The 19,536-nt window shown below is 35.3% G+C and overlaps 1 protein-coding gene across 1 annotated transcript; it reads right to left on the minus strand.

The window, feature by feature from the left end:
- Positions 1–2,920: 2,920 nt before the first annotated feature.
- On the minus strand, positions 2,921–18,199 carry LOC140143690 (beta/gamma-crystallin-like). Its single transcript, XM_072165509.1, has 5 exons — positions 18,134–18,199; positions 17,225–17,291; positions 16,947–16,990; positions 15,284–15,405; positions 2,921–3,056 (listed from the first exon to the last, which is right to left on the minus strand). The coding sequence occupies exons 1-5, from the start codon at positions 18,197–18,199 to the stop codon at positions 2,921–2,923; spliced, it is 435 nt and encodes a 144-aa protein (XP_072021610.1).
- Between the last annotated feature and the right edge of the window lie 1,337 nt (positions 18,200–19,536).

Raw genomic sequence — 19,536 nt, forward strand, 5'->3', positions numbered from 1 at the left:
TTATTTGGGAATTCCCAGACCAAAATTTTTTATCAAAAAAATTTGGAATTCCCATTTTGATTTTGCTAATCAATGGAAGGACGGCGCTAGTTCTCTTGTTAGCGAACGCGTTGTGTACAAATCAATAGGGCATGCAATGAATCAAATTGCAACTTTTAAATTCACACCTTCCCGTGGCTTTTTGGATCTCGTGACCTCGTGTCTTTATTTCTTGAACAATTTCAACAAATGAGGTCTTAAATTCGAGCTAAATGATGCTGCTGGTTCCAATTATGATATATCTTCCTTTGTTTAAGATATACAGGGCACAAACATAACTGGTACCTTAATTCTTTGGCTTACTGTATTGTAAAATGTTCGATTTTGTCAGGCCGTGAACATTTGTTTGGGCTTAACTTTTTTAAATTTTCAAAGTTATATAGGACAGCATACGGGACTATCTATATATCATAGTTTTGTCAGAATCTAAGTTTTTATTGCACTATTTTTCACTTCCGATTGTCAAATTTTCAAAACAAACGCGTAAATATACCCATGTATTGATGATTCTGTGATGCAAGAATAGAAATATTGATTATTTCTACTGCTTGTGTTCAAAATAAAGTCGGAAGTGAAAAATGATGAAATTATTCATACGGAAATTCTGACAAAACTATAACCGTACGATATACCTTATAGTGTTGGGAAATCTTACTTTAGCAAACTATATTAGTATAAAAGGTTAACCAAAAATGGTATGTAACAACATTGATTTCAACATGACGTATTGATGGCCTTCCAGCACGATTATACATAAATATTGAGGGTGGTCAGTATCGTTCTGAGTGCATCGTCTCTGATCAACGAGATAGACAGTCTGATCCTATCAGGCACATAACACTTAAAATAATCACCCTCATAGTGCATCGGATTCGAACTAGAGCAGTATCGGATTGAAGAACGGTTTCATATTTGGACTAGCGGCGTGTCGGACCAAATAATGTTTCAGATTCGAACTAGCGGCGTGGTTTTCAGAATTAAAAACATAAAGGCTCTAGTATGAGCGTTTGGACGGTATTTTTTGTGGGACAAGAGAGCACATCTGACATATCGAATTGCAATTTAAATACCAAGAATGTCCTTTTGACATCAATTTTTTTTTTTTTTTGTTTTGAAATTCGCGATATAATACTATAATGAAGCAAAATTGGGGAAATTAGCCAAGGAATAAAGTAGAGCGAGGTAACGGATTTGGAGTCCCAAAGGATGAGAGATAATGAGCGGGAAAGGGAATGACTAACACGAAATGAACTAAATGAAACAGAAATAAGTTTGAGAAATTTATTGTGAATTTACATCATCAGACAAACTGATCAGGTGTTAATAATAAAGTCTTACCACCAGAGTTACATACACATTTTACGGCAAATTATTAAAAATTGATTTTTTTTGATATTTTACAGTCCTCGAAGTAAACTTTATAAATCTAATGATATGTACTTAAAGTGTATGTAGCTGGGTTGAAAAGTCGAGATGAAGTATGATTTCAGCTTTCGGTGTTATGATTGCAGATAAGATTTGCTCCTGATTTTGCTCCCCTGAAGGTGAGAAAAAATAATTTTGTGTTGCTGAGAAACCCAACGCATTAGCTTTATAGATTTTGTAATTGAGCGGCAAATTCGTTAATTCAATTGATTAGTTGTGGCGCAATTCCTTCGTAAACTAAAATTAATACGATTTACAAATTCAATACATTAATGAGGCTGGAAAACGTGTACAATTGCTCTGATTTTAAACATTAATAATAATAATATGTTCTATATAATAATTGTTGACATATTTTTATAGTTATACAGTTAATATGCTGCGCGATTCTGCCATCACTGATCGTTCCTGATCTCCAAATAATAATCGAGCAATCCTGCATAAGGAAAACAAGAACAATATATATTTTCGTATAAAAATCCGCAATTAAATTTGGAATGAAAAGCTTATAATTATATCCGCATAAATTCACGGATGAAGCTATTTTAAAGAAGTAAGAAATTAACATCAATGCTTGGTTTGTTGAAAAGGTTTTGACTTACAATCCAAGATGTTGAATTTGCCCCCTTGGAAGTGTATACAGCGGTGAGTTTTTGTTTGTTGTCAAATACTCACTTCTGAATAAGTCTGGATTATCAGGTCAAGGGTGCAGCTTCTGACAGTGACAACTTGCTGGGGGTATTGGCAGTGGCAGCGCCAATGAGAGACACGGTCCTTTTTCCCCTTGTTTTTTACAATTACTCCAATTGTGCAAATTTTATCCAAAATAAAACCATTTATTTTTCCTTTTTTAGCATTGTTCAACCCAAATATCTCAGCCCACGTCACTTTTCAGAAATGCTAGCCGGGTAAAACTGTTCATTTTTGGAGAAAATCCCCCAAAATGTTGTTTTTTTGCCCATATTTTTTCGAATCGAATACACCGCAAAAACCAAGACGGAGGTTCACTTAATAGCATGTTCTTTTTCTAATGACCTTTGATAATTTTGTACCAAAAATCGTTTAATACGATACGAGAAAGTAAATTGCAATGTTACATTGAATAAAAATTGTTTAACACGAGCATACATTATGAAATCATTATATTATAGAAAATTGATCATTCATTTTATTATGGTAAACAAAGTTCTTCTGGTACATGTTTTGTGGTTCTAAGTAATAATAGGTAACGGTATGTAAAATTGGCAACACCAATCATTGTACAGCAATTTAATCAAACTTGGCGCTCTGGTCTGTTTGGTCTCCTCACCTACGATCTTGTTTTACATACAGCATGTCGTTTATTGGTAATTGAAAGAAAATGAACAGCTATCTTAAAATTGTCATATGGTTTGATTGAAACCAATTGGCAAACTTAAACATATCCGTGAAGGTTAAGACAGTTGGGTATACTCACTCAACCAGTACACGCCAGCAATTTCAGGGATGAGACTTCGTCCTTGGTTCCGGACCAATAGCTAGGCGTGGGGTAGTCCCCAACTTCAACTACGAACTGCCTGTCACGATATTCGGAATCCTTGAAAAACACCCATCTGCAAAAGTAACAATATAATCAGAGCCAATGATACTGTATATTTTTTTCATTTACTAGATCCCCACTTACGTGCAGACGTTTCGATAGCGATAGCCACCAGCTATTTTTCTCAATGCTGCTGTTGATGTGATGATCGTTGAACAGCTGTTGTTGATTGCTGCTTGGCAACGAAGCCAGACGATTTCTCATTGGCCCTCGTCTCGGTTCACGATGGTGCCTTGCTTTCTGATTTTGATGGCCTCCTTTATCCATCTTGTGTATAAATGTATCACTCTCTTTATCGCTACTTATTTTACATTCCGCGGCAAGATTTTTAGACAACGTTTCGGAGCGGAGCGGGTAACCCTGTTAGCAGCCAACATCTTCATGGAATGCTTAGAGGAAGCAGCGATCATGACAGCCCCAATAGAGTGCAAGCCCAAGCTATGAAAAAGATACGTCGACGACACCATAGAAGTAGAAGCAAAGGCGCAGTAAACCCGCTTACTGACCATCTTAACCATCAGTAAATGATACACAGGCAATCAAATTCACTTTCGGGGAAGAAGTTGACGAAAAGATGCCATTCTTGGATATTTTTATTGTTCGTCTCAAAGATGGGGCCGTAAAGCTATTAGTCTATCGTAAAGCCACCCACACGAACCAGTACTTAAATTTTAAATAGCATCATCCCCTACTTCAAAAAACTTGGGGTAGTCCGCACCGTATTAGACAGGAAAGACAGAATTGTCACGGAAGATCAGGACAAAGAAGAGGAGGAGATAAAAGGTGCTCTAAAATAGCGTGGGTACTCGGGCTGATGTGTGGAAAAAGTCAAGTATAAAAGCAAAAAGGAAAGAAGCCTACAGACGACAGCGACAATTACAGAGGATTGGTGACGTTACCGTATGTTAAAGGGGTGTCCGAGCGTGTTGCTAGAATTGTGAAATCGCATAACATTCATGCCGCCATGAAACCCCACAGCACTTTACGTGATCTTCTTGTCCATCCTAAAGATAAACGCGAGCCCCACACTTCTACAAATGCCATTTACTCGATCCCGTGCAAAAACTGTGATCTTACATAAAAAGGGAAACCGGTAGAAAATTTGGAAAGCGCTCAGACGAACATAGAAATAAAGCAGATAAAGTCGCCACTAATATTCGCACTATAGAGGAAACCATCACAATCAACGAACCATACACTTCTAGTGCCCGTTTCTATTCATCGTTATGTATTCTTTTCCCGTGCATTATTTTCGCGAACTACCCTTCATGACCCAAATTATATAAACCTGCACGCTAAACAATGCATTATCTAAAACCTGCACGCTAAACAATAGATTCTAGATAATACGTGCACGCTCAAATACTAGAAATACTACTTTCACATAACCATATAGTAGAGTTATGTGGCGCTTTCGACACAGAGGTCACATAACTATATAATTGTCTGTTCGATATATATACCATCAAAAAAGTACGAATATACATTCTGTGGTGTTAAAATGGTATAGTTACAAACGGTGTTCTATTTTCCAAATAGGTACAATTACCGAATAGGGTGCAACTTGCTAGACTTGAGTCCAGTCCTCGTTTACGGAGTTTAGGGTTAGGGTTGGGGTAGGGCAGTCTTGTTAATAAGACTAGTAGAGTTGCACCCTATTCGGCAATCGCTCCTGCAAATATCATTGTCATAAATTATGATTAATGACCTCAAATAAATCAAACATCAAATGAGAATAATCGAGCTTCTATTAATTAAAAAGGGCCAAAAACAGGTGGATCGTAATTATACAAGATGACACCATTGCAAAATATTCAGCATTTTATAAATGAAATACATGTAGGCCTATATCTAAAATAACATGGCCGGGCCGGGAAACACACACTAGTGCATAATATCATGATCATGCTTTATAATACTGAACAAATTGTAACATCCCAATGTCGTGTGTTTTAATATAAGTAGATTTTAAAGTTCAAATTATAGAGCTATAAAGTCCAGTTGATATTGATGGTTTTTATCTCATCTCAATTTACCGTAGTACTTGTCGGACATCTAAATCGATCGTTTCCAGGTGAACTGGGTCAGTGCTCTCTGTGTTCGAAACCACGATATTAAATGATCACAACATAAAGTCAATTGGTTACAAACCATGCGTGAATAAATTACTAAAGTATGACGTATGGCGCAATCGATGCCATTGATAGCTAACTTATACAAGGATTGATTTTCTTTACCAGTTAAATATGCTACCTAGCTGGTCAATGACCTGACGGTGTTTTTAAAATGTAAGATATTTTCCCTAATATTAAAACTAATAATGAATGCAGCAATTAATATTGCCTATTGTTTTAATACACTCAAAGTGTATGACGGATAATGTACTCGTGCAAATGCATTCGTCAAGATAATTGCACTTGTTATGGAGTTATTGCATTTGAGCTCTCGAGCCTATCGGCTCTCGAGCTAAATGCAATAACTCCACGGCGCGTGCGATTATCTTGACGAATGCATTGCACTCAGTTCATTATCCTTATCATAAATCTGCGATAACTGACCATATTATGGACAATAATCATATCATCAATTGGAAGGAGGCAAAGATTGTCGGTAAAGAGAGTGATAAATACAAAGGAGTGTACATTTTTTAAAGGGGTACAACACCCCTGGCCAATTCTGTGCCTATTTGTCCGTTTTTCTCAACAATTATAGCGCATTGGTGACAAGAAAGGTATGTATATTATAGGGGCAATGACTACAACTACTGAACTGAAAATTCAGCAACTCAAGGCAAGTAATTGGTTTTCCTCATTTTTGACTGTAACATCACAACTGTTGTCTGTGTTGAAATAAAACTTCCAGTGCAGCAGTTGTAGTCTTTGCCCCTATAATATGCATATCTTACTTGTCACCAATGCGCTATAATTTTTGAGAAAAAGCGAAAATAAGCACAAAATTGGGCAGGGGTTAGCCTTAGTCGGATGTCCCTCGACCATTAAATTACATTACATTATAGGCATTTATATAGCGCATCTACATCAAGAACGATGCGCTGATTGAAAACACAATTAGGAACAACAGGAACAATGAAATAAAAAGATAAATAATGCATGAGTTTTGAGAGAGCTCTTAAGGGATCTAAAATGAGCGTTTATTGCGTTTCGATAGTATTTTTGTGGCACATGAGAGCACCTCAGACCTATCGAACTGTATTCTGAATACGAAGCATGTCTTTCTGATATCAAATAATTTTCATTTTTGAAAATCACAATATAATACAAATTTTATGACAAATTATAAAAATTGATATTTTTCGAATTTTGATATATAACAGTCCTCGAAGTAAATTATATAAATCTAATGCTATATTCTTAAAGTGTATGTAGCAGGGGGAAAAGCCGACGGTCAATTCAAAATTTTGACCTTTCATATTGAAGATATGGATTTTTATCCCAAAAAGACCTAATTTTTTTTGTTGTTTTGGGGGAAAAAAATCCATATCTTCAATACGAAAGGTCAAAATTTTCAATTGATCGTCGGCTTTTCAACCCACCTACATACACTTTAAGTATAAATCATCAGATTTATAAAGTTTACTTCAAGTACTGTTAAATATCAAAAATATCAATTTTAATGATTTGCCATAAAATGTGTATTAAATTGCGAATTTCAAAAATTCAAAATTATTTGATATCAGAATGACATTCTTCGTATTCAGAATGCAATTCGATATGTCTGATGTGCTCTAATGTCCCAAAATAAATACTGTCCAAACGTTCATACCCCAGCCCTTAAAAGTGGATGTGGAATCAGAGTTTGACGGACTTAGGGACAACATTCCATGTTTTGGGAGCAGTATGTGAGAAAGTGCGATTTGAAGCAAAATGAAGATGGCGTCTGGTATTTGGTACACTTAGCCGAGTGGCATCAGATGCTGAACGGAGACTTGGTCGTGCTGGATGGTACAAATGCAGGCAAGATGACAATAGCCAGGAGCGAGTCCGTGTAAACACTTAAAGATGTAAACCATGATCTTGAATGTAAACCATGCGTCTCAAAACTATTAAACAGGTCAGAACAAAATGCGTGGCTATTGAAGAACAAGTGGATCCGATCTACCATCATGGCGATTTGTGAAGATATCGGGGCGATGACACTGTGTTCCGTGAAAATATTTGTCCAGTAAATATTATTTTCCGCGATTTGTGTTGTGCGTCCGTAAGAGTCGTAGTTTCAATACCAATTGAACGTGTTCAGTCAAGAGCGAAATCGGAGCATCGTAAACGACGGTAGGAAACATTTCGAAACAATGAAAAGTAGATATTTGGAGGAGATGAATACCAATTGTTTAGTTTCGTACGAGAAAGGCCGAGGGCGTGGATGGGTCACTCACTACTGAACATCTAACGGAGAAAGGCGTGGGTTTCCATCTCTCACCTCCCGAATAATCGGGGTTGATTTCAACAATGAGTTTTGTATAAAAGCCCACTGTTACATACTTTAATTGCGTCCAAGGAAATAAAACAAGAGTATGTAAAATATAAATGGTTCCAATAAGACTAGTTAAAGTAGATTTTGAGTTTCCCGTCATCCAACCTCACTTCATTTTCTGGCACTGAGCTGGAATTCATTATTGTGATTTTCCACCAAATAACAATAAAAACTGGTTCTATTTGCAAAAAACCAAAAAAAAAACCAAAAAAAAAACCTGATGAATATCCGTGGAAAAATCAAAATCAAAACATCCACCAACCTTGCAGCCTCTTTTTAGTATTCTTTTAAATCTCATTTGGGCTACACATCCATATCTTTGAGTGAGTGAGCGGTAATATGACGTTTGATCATATAATGAAAGTCACAAAAATAATGAATAATGAAAAGGTTACCTCGCTTGTTTCTAAAATTATGTGACGGAAAACTCAAGATCGATTATCAGTAGCTTAAAGGTATTGGTACAAATGTGTGCTGTACCAGTCTAGAGGTCGTAATGACGTCTGTGCTTGATGATGGCAGTAGCAAAGAAATGACCACCGTGTCAAGGAGCTCCGTTCAAGTCAACATATTTTTTGTTTGGATCCAATGTAAGTAAAATTTAATTGTTTATATCTTCTGAGAAATATTATTATGTAAAGTCAATTTTTCAGATAGTTTTAATCACATAAAACGACATATGACAGGAATAGTTATGCAAATTAAGGTGTGTCATAATTTTTGTTGGGAGTTAAATGCAAAAATAATGAAGTTTATTTGAAGAGGATTTTATATAAATGGCCATAAAGGTCATGAAGGGCCCTAAGGCGAACCATGATGTTAGGAGCTCGACATGCGCGCGTAATCAACAGTGAATTTTAAATTTTACGATTACTGGTGCGTATAATGTATGGTTTTCTGTGGAGATTTTTTTTTTAATTGTATTTTTGAAAATAATAATGTATTGAAAGCTTGCACATAATCTGTCACTTCCTGTTTCAAAGTACTTTCAGCAAGATGAATTTAAAAGCTCTTTTAAAACCAGAAGTATTGCTGATACACTAACAATGAGATTCAAGTCGTGAATTGTATCGGAGGCAATCCCTTACATACTGGGAACATGGAAATTGAGATTGCTAATCGGGTACAATGAGATTGAATATTTGAAACTCTGGAAACGTTATTGTCTCATGCAGGCTGGACCGATTGTATTAAAGATATTAAAACATGATTAAGGGGTGGGGTATGAATGTTTGGACAGTATTTTTTGTGGGAGAGCACACCAGAAATATCAATATATCAATTGCATTCTGAATACGAATAATGTCCTTCTGATATTAAATAATTTAGATTTTTCGAAATTCGCGCCATAATACCCATTTTATGGCAAATGATTAAAATTTGATATTTTTGATATTCAACAGTCCTCAAAGTAAACTTTATAAATTTGAAGATATGTACTTTAAGTGTGGATGAAAGGCCGACTATCAATTGAAAATTTTGACCTTTTGTATTGAAGATATGGATCTTTGTCTACAAACCACCAAAAAAAGGTCTTTTTGGGAAAAAATGTATATCTTCAATATGAAAGGTCAAAATTTTCAATTGATCGTCGGCTTTTTATGCCAGCTACATACACTAGATTTAGAAAGTTTACTTCGAGGACTTATAAATATCAAAAATTTGGAAAATATCAAATTTTAATAGTTTGTCATAAAATACCGTAAAACCCCGTCTACAAGCATATAGTGTGCTTCTGATGAAAGCTACATTAATCCAGTCGCCATCATGGAGTTTGAGCAAATAAATTACGGATCCAAGCATATACAAACAAGTATTATTTTAAGACCGATCAATTGTATTGGTATATTAACGCTTGCTTCGAATTAATTAAGCTTTTATAAAAAACACTATATATGCTTGTAGACGGGGTTTTACGGTATGTATCGCGAATTTCAAAACAAGATATTCCTGAAAAAATTGGTGTCAGTTCCAATTTACAATGTATTTATTATTTGAATGTAATGTTAAAGATAGAATTGCATGAGAAGTTTTGCACTGCAGCACTGAAAGGAACATTTAGTGGTAGTTCATTAATTTTATCATTAAATAATTATACACTTACATGTATGTGTTTTTGCGCAGCGTTAGCCTTCTATAATAGATTCTTCTTCTAATTCTTTCACAGGACGAAGATGACGAATTATATCATTCGATATTATCGAGCACGGTTTGTTTACAAGTGCCGTGATGATGACTTGCTAGAACACGGCGGTATAACCGGGCTCTTTATTGTTAATTTTGCACCTTCAAACATACAAACCATCTCAAAATTTAGGTCTTTATAGTAGGAAACGTTCTTTTGCGAAGGCACCATGTCAACAATGCCTAGAAAAGTTGCTATTTGTCTTGTAAAAGTACACAATTTTTCGCCATTTTCTGCTATTAAGCATGGAAGCAGGTCGATTCGGACCCAAACCAGTACGGCCATATGCCAATTGGTCCCAAGCTAAGTCAGCCACAAACCAATTCGATGTTAACCAAATACGATTTAATATGTTAATGAATATAATTATGTGACCATCCACCACGAAACGGCTGTAAAGTCGGCTCGCGGTCAATTTTGTTTTATTTCGTGTTTAGAAAATATATATAATAAGCTTTAAAATGAAAAATCATTTGACTCTAAACGATATCCAGAAGTAAAAAAGAGGGTTAAGTGCACAAAGTACAAAAAAGTGACCATATCTCATTAACCAATGATCCTAAAGATATGCGACCACTGACTGTTTTGTTCCTTATGACCAGTGGAAAAGTTTGACATATGGCACGACTCTAGGATATTTGGTTTAAAAGATAGAGGGTTAAGTGCACAAAATAAAAAAAAAGTGATAATATCTCATTAACCAATAACCCTACAGATATGCGACCACTGACGTTTTTGTTCCTTATGACCAGAGGAAAAGTTTGACATATGGCACGAAACTCTAGGGTATCTGGTTAAAAAGATAGAGCGGTAAAGTGCACAAAATTAAAAAAAAAAAAGTGACTATATCTCATTAACCAATGATCCTACAGATATGCGACCACTGACGTTTTTGTTCCTTATGACCAGAGGAAAAGTTTGACATATGCCACGAATCTCTCGGATATTTGGTTAAAAGGATAGAGGATTAATTAAGTGCACACAATTAAAAAAAAAGACTATATGTGACCGTACAGCACGAATGAGCCGTAAATGTCCTCAATTGTATTCTGAGTTACAGTGTAAAATGGGCATGAAGGTCATATTCATAGGTACCTCAATTTGGTGCTACGTGTACCTCATTTAATGAGACACACGTAGCACCAAATTGAAATACCTATGAATATGACCTTCATGCCCATTTTACACTGTAACTCAGAATACAATTGAGGACATTTACGGCTCATTCGTGCTGTACGGTCACATATGTCATTAACCAATGATCCTACAGGTATGCGACCACAGACGTTTTTGTTCCTTATGACCAGAGGAAAAGTTTGACATATTACACGACTCTCTAGGATATTTGATTTAAAAGATAGAGGGTTAAGTGCACAAAATTGTAAAAAAAAAGTTACCATATCTCATTAACCAATGATCCTACAGATATGCGACCACTTACTCTTTTGTTCCTTATGACTAGAGGAAAAGTTCAACATATGGCACGACTCTCTATGATATTTGGTTAAAAATATATAGGGTTAAGTGCACAAAATTAAAAAAAAAGTGACTATATGTCATTAACCAATGATCCTACAGATATGCGACCACTTGCTTTTTTTTGTTCCTTATGACTAGAGGAAAAGTTCAACATATGGCACGACTCTCTATGATATTTGGTTAAAAATATAGAGGGTTAAGTGCACAAAATTAAAAAAGGTGACTATATGTCATTAACCAATGATATATGTGGTTTAAAAGATATGTGGTTTAAAAGATAGAGGGTTAAGTGCACAAAATTTTACAAAAAATACCATGTTCCTTATGACCAGAGGAAAAGTTTGACATATGCCACGAATCTCTAGGATATTTGGTTAAAAAGATAGAGGGTTAAGTGCACAAAATTAAAAAAAAAGTGACTATATCTCATTAACCAATGATCATACAGATATGCGACCACTGACTTTTTTTTGTTCCTTATGACCAGAAGAAAAGTTTGACATATGCCACGACTCTCTAGGATATTTGGTTAAAAGGATAGAGGGTTAATTAAGTGCACAAAATTAAAAAATTTACTATATGTCAAGTATAACATGTAAGTTATTTTGAATTATTTTTGAACCTTGCATTAAAATCTTTAGAATTTGCTAGCTACTCTAGGAAGGAAACAAGAGTAAAGGACCATTCCTGGTGGAACTTAATTCCAGTTAGATCAGGTCTAACTTTAGACCCTCTCTAACTCTTTTGTGCATACGGACCTTAGTGTGCAATATTGTCTTTTAATATGTCTTGAATGACTATAAAGAGAACAGTATTTACCATGATAAAATCATGGTAAATGTGAAATAGAAATGTGAAATATTTATTTATCTTTTCTGTGGAAAAAGAGAATCATTATTCCTGCATCATGATAAAATATTAAAAACAGTAAGAAAATTGTATTGTGTAATTGATGCATTCTTTTGATTTCACGAAAGGAACTCTTGATAAACTTGATGCTATCGCTGATTTACATGCAAAGATCTCTTCCTTAGTAAAAGTGGCACAATTGTGATTTTACCCTTTCGTCGTTAACTAAGCATATCTCGAGATTAAAACAAGCATATTGAACAGAATTGTAAATGTGAAGTTTCGTGCTCATTTGATGTATTTTTCACCTGATCTTAACCCTAAACGTTTTCCTATATTTAGGCCTATACCATCTACAACTTGCTGGTGGGTAAGACACACATCATTGTATTGTGACAACACAATAACTAAATGTTGCTAGATAAAGCACCCAAAGCTACCATAGAGATTATCCGTGTTGTATAAGCTGCGCTGCATATCCTACCAGCGACTGCTATACCTTGTTTAGGATTTTCAAGAAGTCCCTGAATGTGCAACCATAACTGTTTCAAAATAGCCCGCCAAAGTCATGCAGGTAACTCCGAGGTCATGCATTGAATTGGGTTGAACAAGGAATACTACGGGAACCAGCGCCTTTTGATAAAAGTCACACATGAGTGAAGTGGATAACCTCTATTGTTGTGAATGAGTCACTGAGCTTCAATGGCACTTAAGATTTTGTTTGCATACACCTACAAATTGGTCCTATTAAACCCAATAACCCCTTCGGACACGAAGGATGATGGCACATGGTGTTTGATTGCAGTAATAGGCTTCCCCTAGTATACAGGGAGCAATATATAAAAATCCATGTGTACAATAATATTTATTGTACACAGTATGTACGAAGGGGATTACATTGAAATTTGTGGTTGTGAAATTAGTGCAATTTTGATTTTGTGCCATATCGGCCATCTTGGATGATTTTTGGCAAATGATTTCAATGCCTCGGTTTGAAAAAATAATTTATGCCATTGACTAGTAAAGTGCCATTTCATAAGAATCCCCTTTGATACTTTCACAATATGCTTGTTTCATGTTTGCATATATTTTAAAATAAAAAAAAATATATAAAGGTAAATAAAGGGTTCACAAAAATAACACCCTCTAAAATTACAAAACATTTTTTTGCACAACTTGACATACATTTCGTGGATTTGAAAAATTTAAAAACCTGTGAATAAAGGAATTGTTTTTCTACCCAACCAATGTTCTTTCGTCTGAAAATCTTTTTGTTTTGGCCAAAAATAATCACGTTTTCTAAAAATGATACTTTCAGAAAAAGTTGCACTTTTCAACATCCTCATTTATGTCAAAATTAGCTTCAACAAATCATTATTTTGCACTACGTGATGGTTGCTTGGGTGACTAAGAGTTCAGAAACAAAAAGGTGAAGGAAAAAACCCAATGAAATCAATCGTAACATAGATACCTAGAAAGTTGTGTACATTACATGTATGGGATGTTGAAAAGCGCAACTTTTTTTTAAAGCATCATTTTTGAAAAATGTGATTATTTTTGACCAAAACAAAAAGATTTTGAGAAGGGATAACTTTGGTAGGGTAACACAAAGATGCCTCTATTCACAGGTTTTTTAATTTTTCAAATCAACAAAATGAATGTTAAGTTATGCAAAGAAATGTTTTGTAACTCCTATATTGATTTTACCATTTTTGAAACACCGGCTCAATAACATCTTCTAGAAAAAACCCGTACATGTCAATTAGCCAATGTTTTATACTGCAAGATGATTGCATGAGTGACTGGGTTATTGTATATATAAAAATTAAAGAAAACAAAAACACCATTAAATAAATCAAAACATTGATTTTTGTACATTAAATGTATAGGATGTGGAAAAGTGCAACTTTTTCTGAAAGCATCATTTTTGGAAAATGTGATTATTTTTGGCCAAAACAAAAAGATTTTTTAAAGAAAGAACTTTGGGAGGGTAGAAAAATGTTTCCTTTATTCGCAGGTTTTTAGATTTTGCAAATCAAAGAAATGTATATCAAGTTATGCTAAGAAATGTCTTGTAATTTTAGGGGGGGGGGTTATTTTTTGTGAACCCTTTATGCTTATGCCAATTTTACCAACAATTGCTATTTTTGGACATTTTATTTCGTTCCAATGACCGGTCAGAATGGGAAACTTTGACATTCATAATTCGAAAAGTTTTTGACCGATTTTGACCATTTAACCACCAAAATACTTCTGTTGATGAGTTCTATCTAGAAAACAATCTTTTGGGCAACATGAAATTTTAATGGCCATCCCTAAAGGTCAGGTCTATTGCAAAAACAAGTTTATCTCCATTCGAAGACAATGATTATTACATTACAAGTTGACACTTGTTGCAATTTTTTAATGCGTATTTCTCCTGAAAAGGAGAAATTGTGTGGGTAAAGTTCAGCCTCCTACTTGTTCTTCCCTCGTTTGAAGCGTACGTGTTCTCCCCCCGTTTGGCTGATGACGTAGGTAAATGAAGCGGACACTATATCATGCTCTTATCATACAATCACAATCAATTAGCATTTGACATTAGCAACAATGAGTTGTACTATCATTTACCATAACAATGCTGCATAACAATATGCAGACTATTGTTCTTATTTCGCAAACAAAGCCTACATAGTATTGTTACTATGCGTTTGCTTTGTAATATTTCATCCAACTGAAACTATAATAACTACATTAGCTTGTAGACTTAACACGGTTTATATGCTAGTCTCAGATGAAATTCTAAGCTCAAATTATATATTTATTTTTTAGGCCAAATATTTCTCATGATATTGATATACATATGAATTGTAATATCACAATTTACTAATATATAAAAAAGAAGCGGCTGATTGTATCCATATGTTTAAAAACCATTAAAGTTGTAATTCTTTTTAGAGTTTTTTTTTCTGTGAACAACAACAACAGTATACGTTCTGTCCATTCAGAGCGTTTATAGTCCCTTTTCTCAAAGCGGGCACATCTCATTTCATGACCACACCATTTTTCTAGGCCAAATCTGTCTCATTCGAAGGAACTCACCGCTTAAGTTAGTTTTTGCGGAATATCAATTTTAAACGTCTTATTTTCTCAAAAAAGGAGTCATTTTCATTGTCCTTATACTATTAGCTTGCCAATGATATGATGTTGTTTTTGCAATAGACCCGCCCTTTAAGTCTGAGCCCAATATCACTTACGTTCCTCCTTTCACCACACAGGATGAAAGACGATCACCGAACCCTATGTTGTGTAAATTATCGTGTGATTTATAGTGGATTTGATATCCACCTTGATAATGGTCATGCTCAAACAGGACAATCTACAAGAATCAGAATAATATAATAAGACATACATTTTGATATCGCAAATGAACATTTTTATGACAATAGTATGTTTTAACCCTTACCTTCTGAGGCAGTATCCTCCGTAGGAGAGCGGGCAGTGACGTAGCTAGGGCTTGTGGCGACAAGGGACAAGGATACACAATGCCCCTCCCTATTATTGAAACATTTGCGCGCTACAAATGCAGTTAATTTAAAGGTGACTTTCTGTCTTAACATGATCTATTCAATGACTACATGTGTTGAAATTCGCGCGTGAACAAATACTCACCGCTTGGTGGAGGCGCAGAAGTGATCTAGGGGGCGCTGAATTTGTCGATTTGGCACCTACACTATGACAGCGTACATAGCCCTCCCTCCCCCCTTGCTACGCAACTGGTAGCGGAAGGGAAGGTGACTTGGAGGTTGTTGTTACCTGCTCCGAATAGTTTTGTTTAATATCAAAGCAATATAAATGTGCGATTTACATAAAGAATACATTCTTATTTTGTTTTCCACAAAAAAATAGCTGTTTTTTAAAATTCCAGTGCCCATAATTGCTGTCAATGTGTGTATTAGCTCGCCAGTCGTTATTAAGCGGAACTTCGTAGCTGGGACTAAATTTTATATGATCACGTTAATGATTCACGCATGCACGAGACGTTTCAGCCACCACTCGCTCGGTGAACACGATATTATTATAAAAACTCAAATTTTATTGTAATTAAAGCGATAATAAGTGATTCGTTCCAGAACGACGCCCTCAATTTTTCTCGAATTTCTACTTTTTACATGATTGTAATGCCCTATGGTGTACAAAAATACCACGTGAAAGACTAAGCCTGAAATGCTTTAATTACAGTAAAATTTAAGAGTTTATATCTGGTGATCTCCGAGTTCACCGATCGAATGATGGCTAACACGTCGTATGGGTGTGACGTGACGTATAAACTGTGCATATCGCTATTCGTATTATTTATACGCCACGTGCGTGAAGCTCCGCTGAAAATTATGTAAAACAATGGGTGAGCTAATACACGCATTGTAGGCGCTGGAATGAAATAGCAATTCTCTTCGTTTTACCTCATACGTTTGGCTCGAAATTAGAAGGGGACAATGTGATCAGTGAAAACTAACATTTAAATAGGAATCTAATCTTTATGCAAATGACTTATAATTGCTTTAAAGCACTTAGGAGTTGTGCAATAATTATGAGCCATAGGGGAGGGTCAAATGGGGGAGTGGAGGGCAAGAATAGTTTTAAGCCTCAATTACGAAAACAATACATAAACGTTCAAATAATTATGCTAACTTTCCTAATCGGTAATCTTGCATAATAGACAATTTAGGTTTGCAAATTGGAGACAAACAAATCGTTGGATGGTGTCTTAATTATTTTAAATTCCAGCAATTACCCACCCCCACCCCAAAAAAGCAAAACAAACAAAACTCTTGAAGATTAAATCTATACTGAAGCAAATGCACTGTAACGTAGAACAATACATACATTGTTATTGTTTTCATAAGATATTGCGCTTACCTCTGGTGATGCAGCTGGCTTCATCAACCACTCCTTGATAGCATCTGTAATAATTTATCAAATAATATATTTTCATGAAATCCGTAAACTGAGGTAAGCTTGTTTAACGACTCATCATACACTGAATGGAAGGCAAGCATTCTAAGAACATCCCACACACAATAATTGCATACAAATGTTATAGCCGTACAACCTATCATACACTCAATAAAAAGAAAGTCTGTTTATTAAGAACGACGCATCAAAATCTGAGTAAATTCAGCTGGAGATCAACGTACCTTCGTTAGGGTTGCCATCGAGTTTCGCTAGAAGGTCGGTATGGTCGGATAAACCTTGAATTGGAATCTGATAAATAATAATAATATATCACAAGCCTTATTTCACAAAGCAGTACCCAGCTACCACGCAAAAATGTTTTAAAAACCCCATTAAACGTGTTATCGTTTTAATCAAAGCCTACGTTTTAATAACATGTCAGGTATTTCAGTGTACGTCATTTACAGAATGTTTAACATGATGAGTCATAAAATGTCTGACGAAAGTAAAATGGCAACCCATAAGAAACTGAGAAAGTAGAGAAAATAGCCAAACAAGCTTTCACAGCCAACACCGCTCGTTATACATCCTTTTATCCCAAGTCGGAATTACCAGAGAATGAGTTGCTTTATATTAAAGAAGAATTAAAGATTGTTAAAACAAATCAAAATTACAAGGATTCCTTGTCATATTCATGAAAATTTAAAACAATCTTATGTAATTGACACATAAAACTTGCCACTAAATGTAGCAAAAATCTTAGTGGTTTTAACTCAAAGTGGAAACCATTTTTATATTGTGAAAATGAGGCAACAACATAAATTAGTATTTTTTTTATTGAAAGACGAGCGTTAAGAATTGTCAAAAGATGTGTTGCTTGTATATTCAGAAAGAGTGGACATTCATAATCACTAAAATACCGGCAACTTAAAGTTTCCATGATAAAAAGTATTGTTTATGAGGAATAGCAGAGTGTTATGTTTTATATATATATCATAGAAAAGAAAACTGTAGTGCACCAACCAGTGCACCCATGCAGTATGTGTAAGCTGGGCCGTATAATTCTGTGTGCATGTAGAGATGCAATAGTTTGAAATGCAAACAACTAAAAAGACAGGTGACTAACAAAAGAGCGAAATAATGAAACTCACCTCGGCTGCTTTTGCCAATCCACTAACCATCACCAATGCGCCTAGAATCAGAGTTACCCACGCCATCTTCACTGATTGTTGTTAGTTTGCGGAGACGATGACCAAATGTGACAATCATCACTATGGTTCTCTCTTATAGCTTTGAGAGACACGGGACACAATGTAAGACAATGCAAGTTTATTACGATAATCAAAATAAATAAAAGGATAAGGCGTGAGAATGGTAAGTATGCTTACAGAGACGTTATAATAGCACGCGTCGGTGTATACTCTGTGAAAAAGGACATGTTATCTATTAAAAAGGACTTTTCACTTATACTATACAGCTGCCACACTCTTAGAAAAAAAGGTTCTTTAAAATGACATAGGGTTCGTTCACGAACCATGTGTGCTTGAAGAACCTTGAAAGGTTCGTTAGACGTTTCAATGAGGTTCTCGCAGTGAACATAAGGTTCTTCACAGCTTTAGGGTTCCACAAGGAAACCCGATTTACTTGAAAAGAGCCCCTAGTATTACAGGCTACTGAAACGCATGACAAACGCTTTTTAACACAACGGATTATATAGTTTCAAATAAATACAAAGAATTTTCTGCCCATTCACCTCCAAGACCGTACTTCATGATGCAGTCATGTCTACAGTATAATTCATCTCGACCTTTGCAGGACTTAAGGGATGGGTTTATATGTGTGTAAATGGAGGAGAAATGGGAGGATTTTGGCATGTTTGCTGTGATTGTTTGCCTAGCAATATTGATCACAAGTACACAATTGATGGTGCATATCAAGGACCAAACTCTATAGTTTTATATTTGAGCACGATCACTTCTGTAAGGTCATGGGAAATTATGTAAATCGGCTTTTATATTTGATGTTGCATATCGGCTCACGCACTTTTTTTTTTTTTTTTTATTTCACAAAGTCCCTGTACTCTGATGACCCTATGACTTTTTGCTGGTATGTTGAGCACTTTAAACAATTAATTATAGTACTTACCTCCTACTTTAGGAACATGCATATGCCTTAATGTATGTCGACCATGTCAACAACCCAGTGTAGTTTTACATGGTTGGAAAAGTCTATTTCCTTTCGCTATTTTGCCAATCATAATTCATAAATTGTCCAACTTTTTGACAAAAAGAGTTTTGCAACTATTCCGCCAGCAAGGAAACACAAATTTATGTGTATCCAGTGCGTCCTTTACGTTTAAATAGTTCAGTTTATTGTCAAGTTGTGCCTCTATACGCCATATTTACGGAATTGATGATACGAGGTGATACGGAATTTTTGAACCCAAATTTCTTGAAATATACATTACCTTTTTAACTTCTCGCCACGAAATTGGATTCATAAGAAGGTCAAATACAAGCCTTCCATTATGGCTGGTATCATCATCTCGATTGGT

This window comes from Amphiura filiformis, chromosome 2 (genome assembly GCF_039555335.1).
Source record: "Amphiura filiformis chromosome 2, Afil_fr2py, whole genome shotgun sequence".
NCBI lineage: Eukaryota > Metazoa > Echinodermata > Ophiuroidea > Amphilepidida > Amphiuridae > Amphiura > Amphiura filiformis.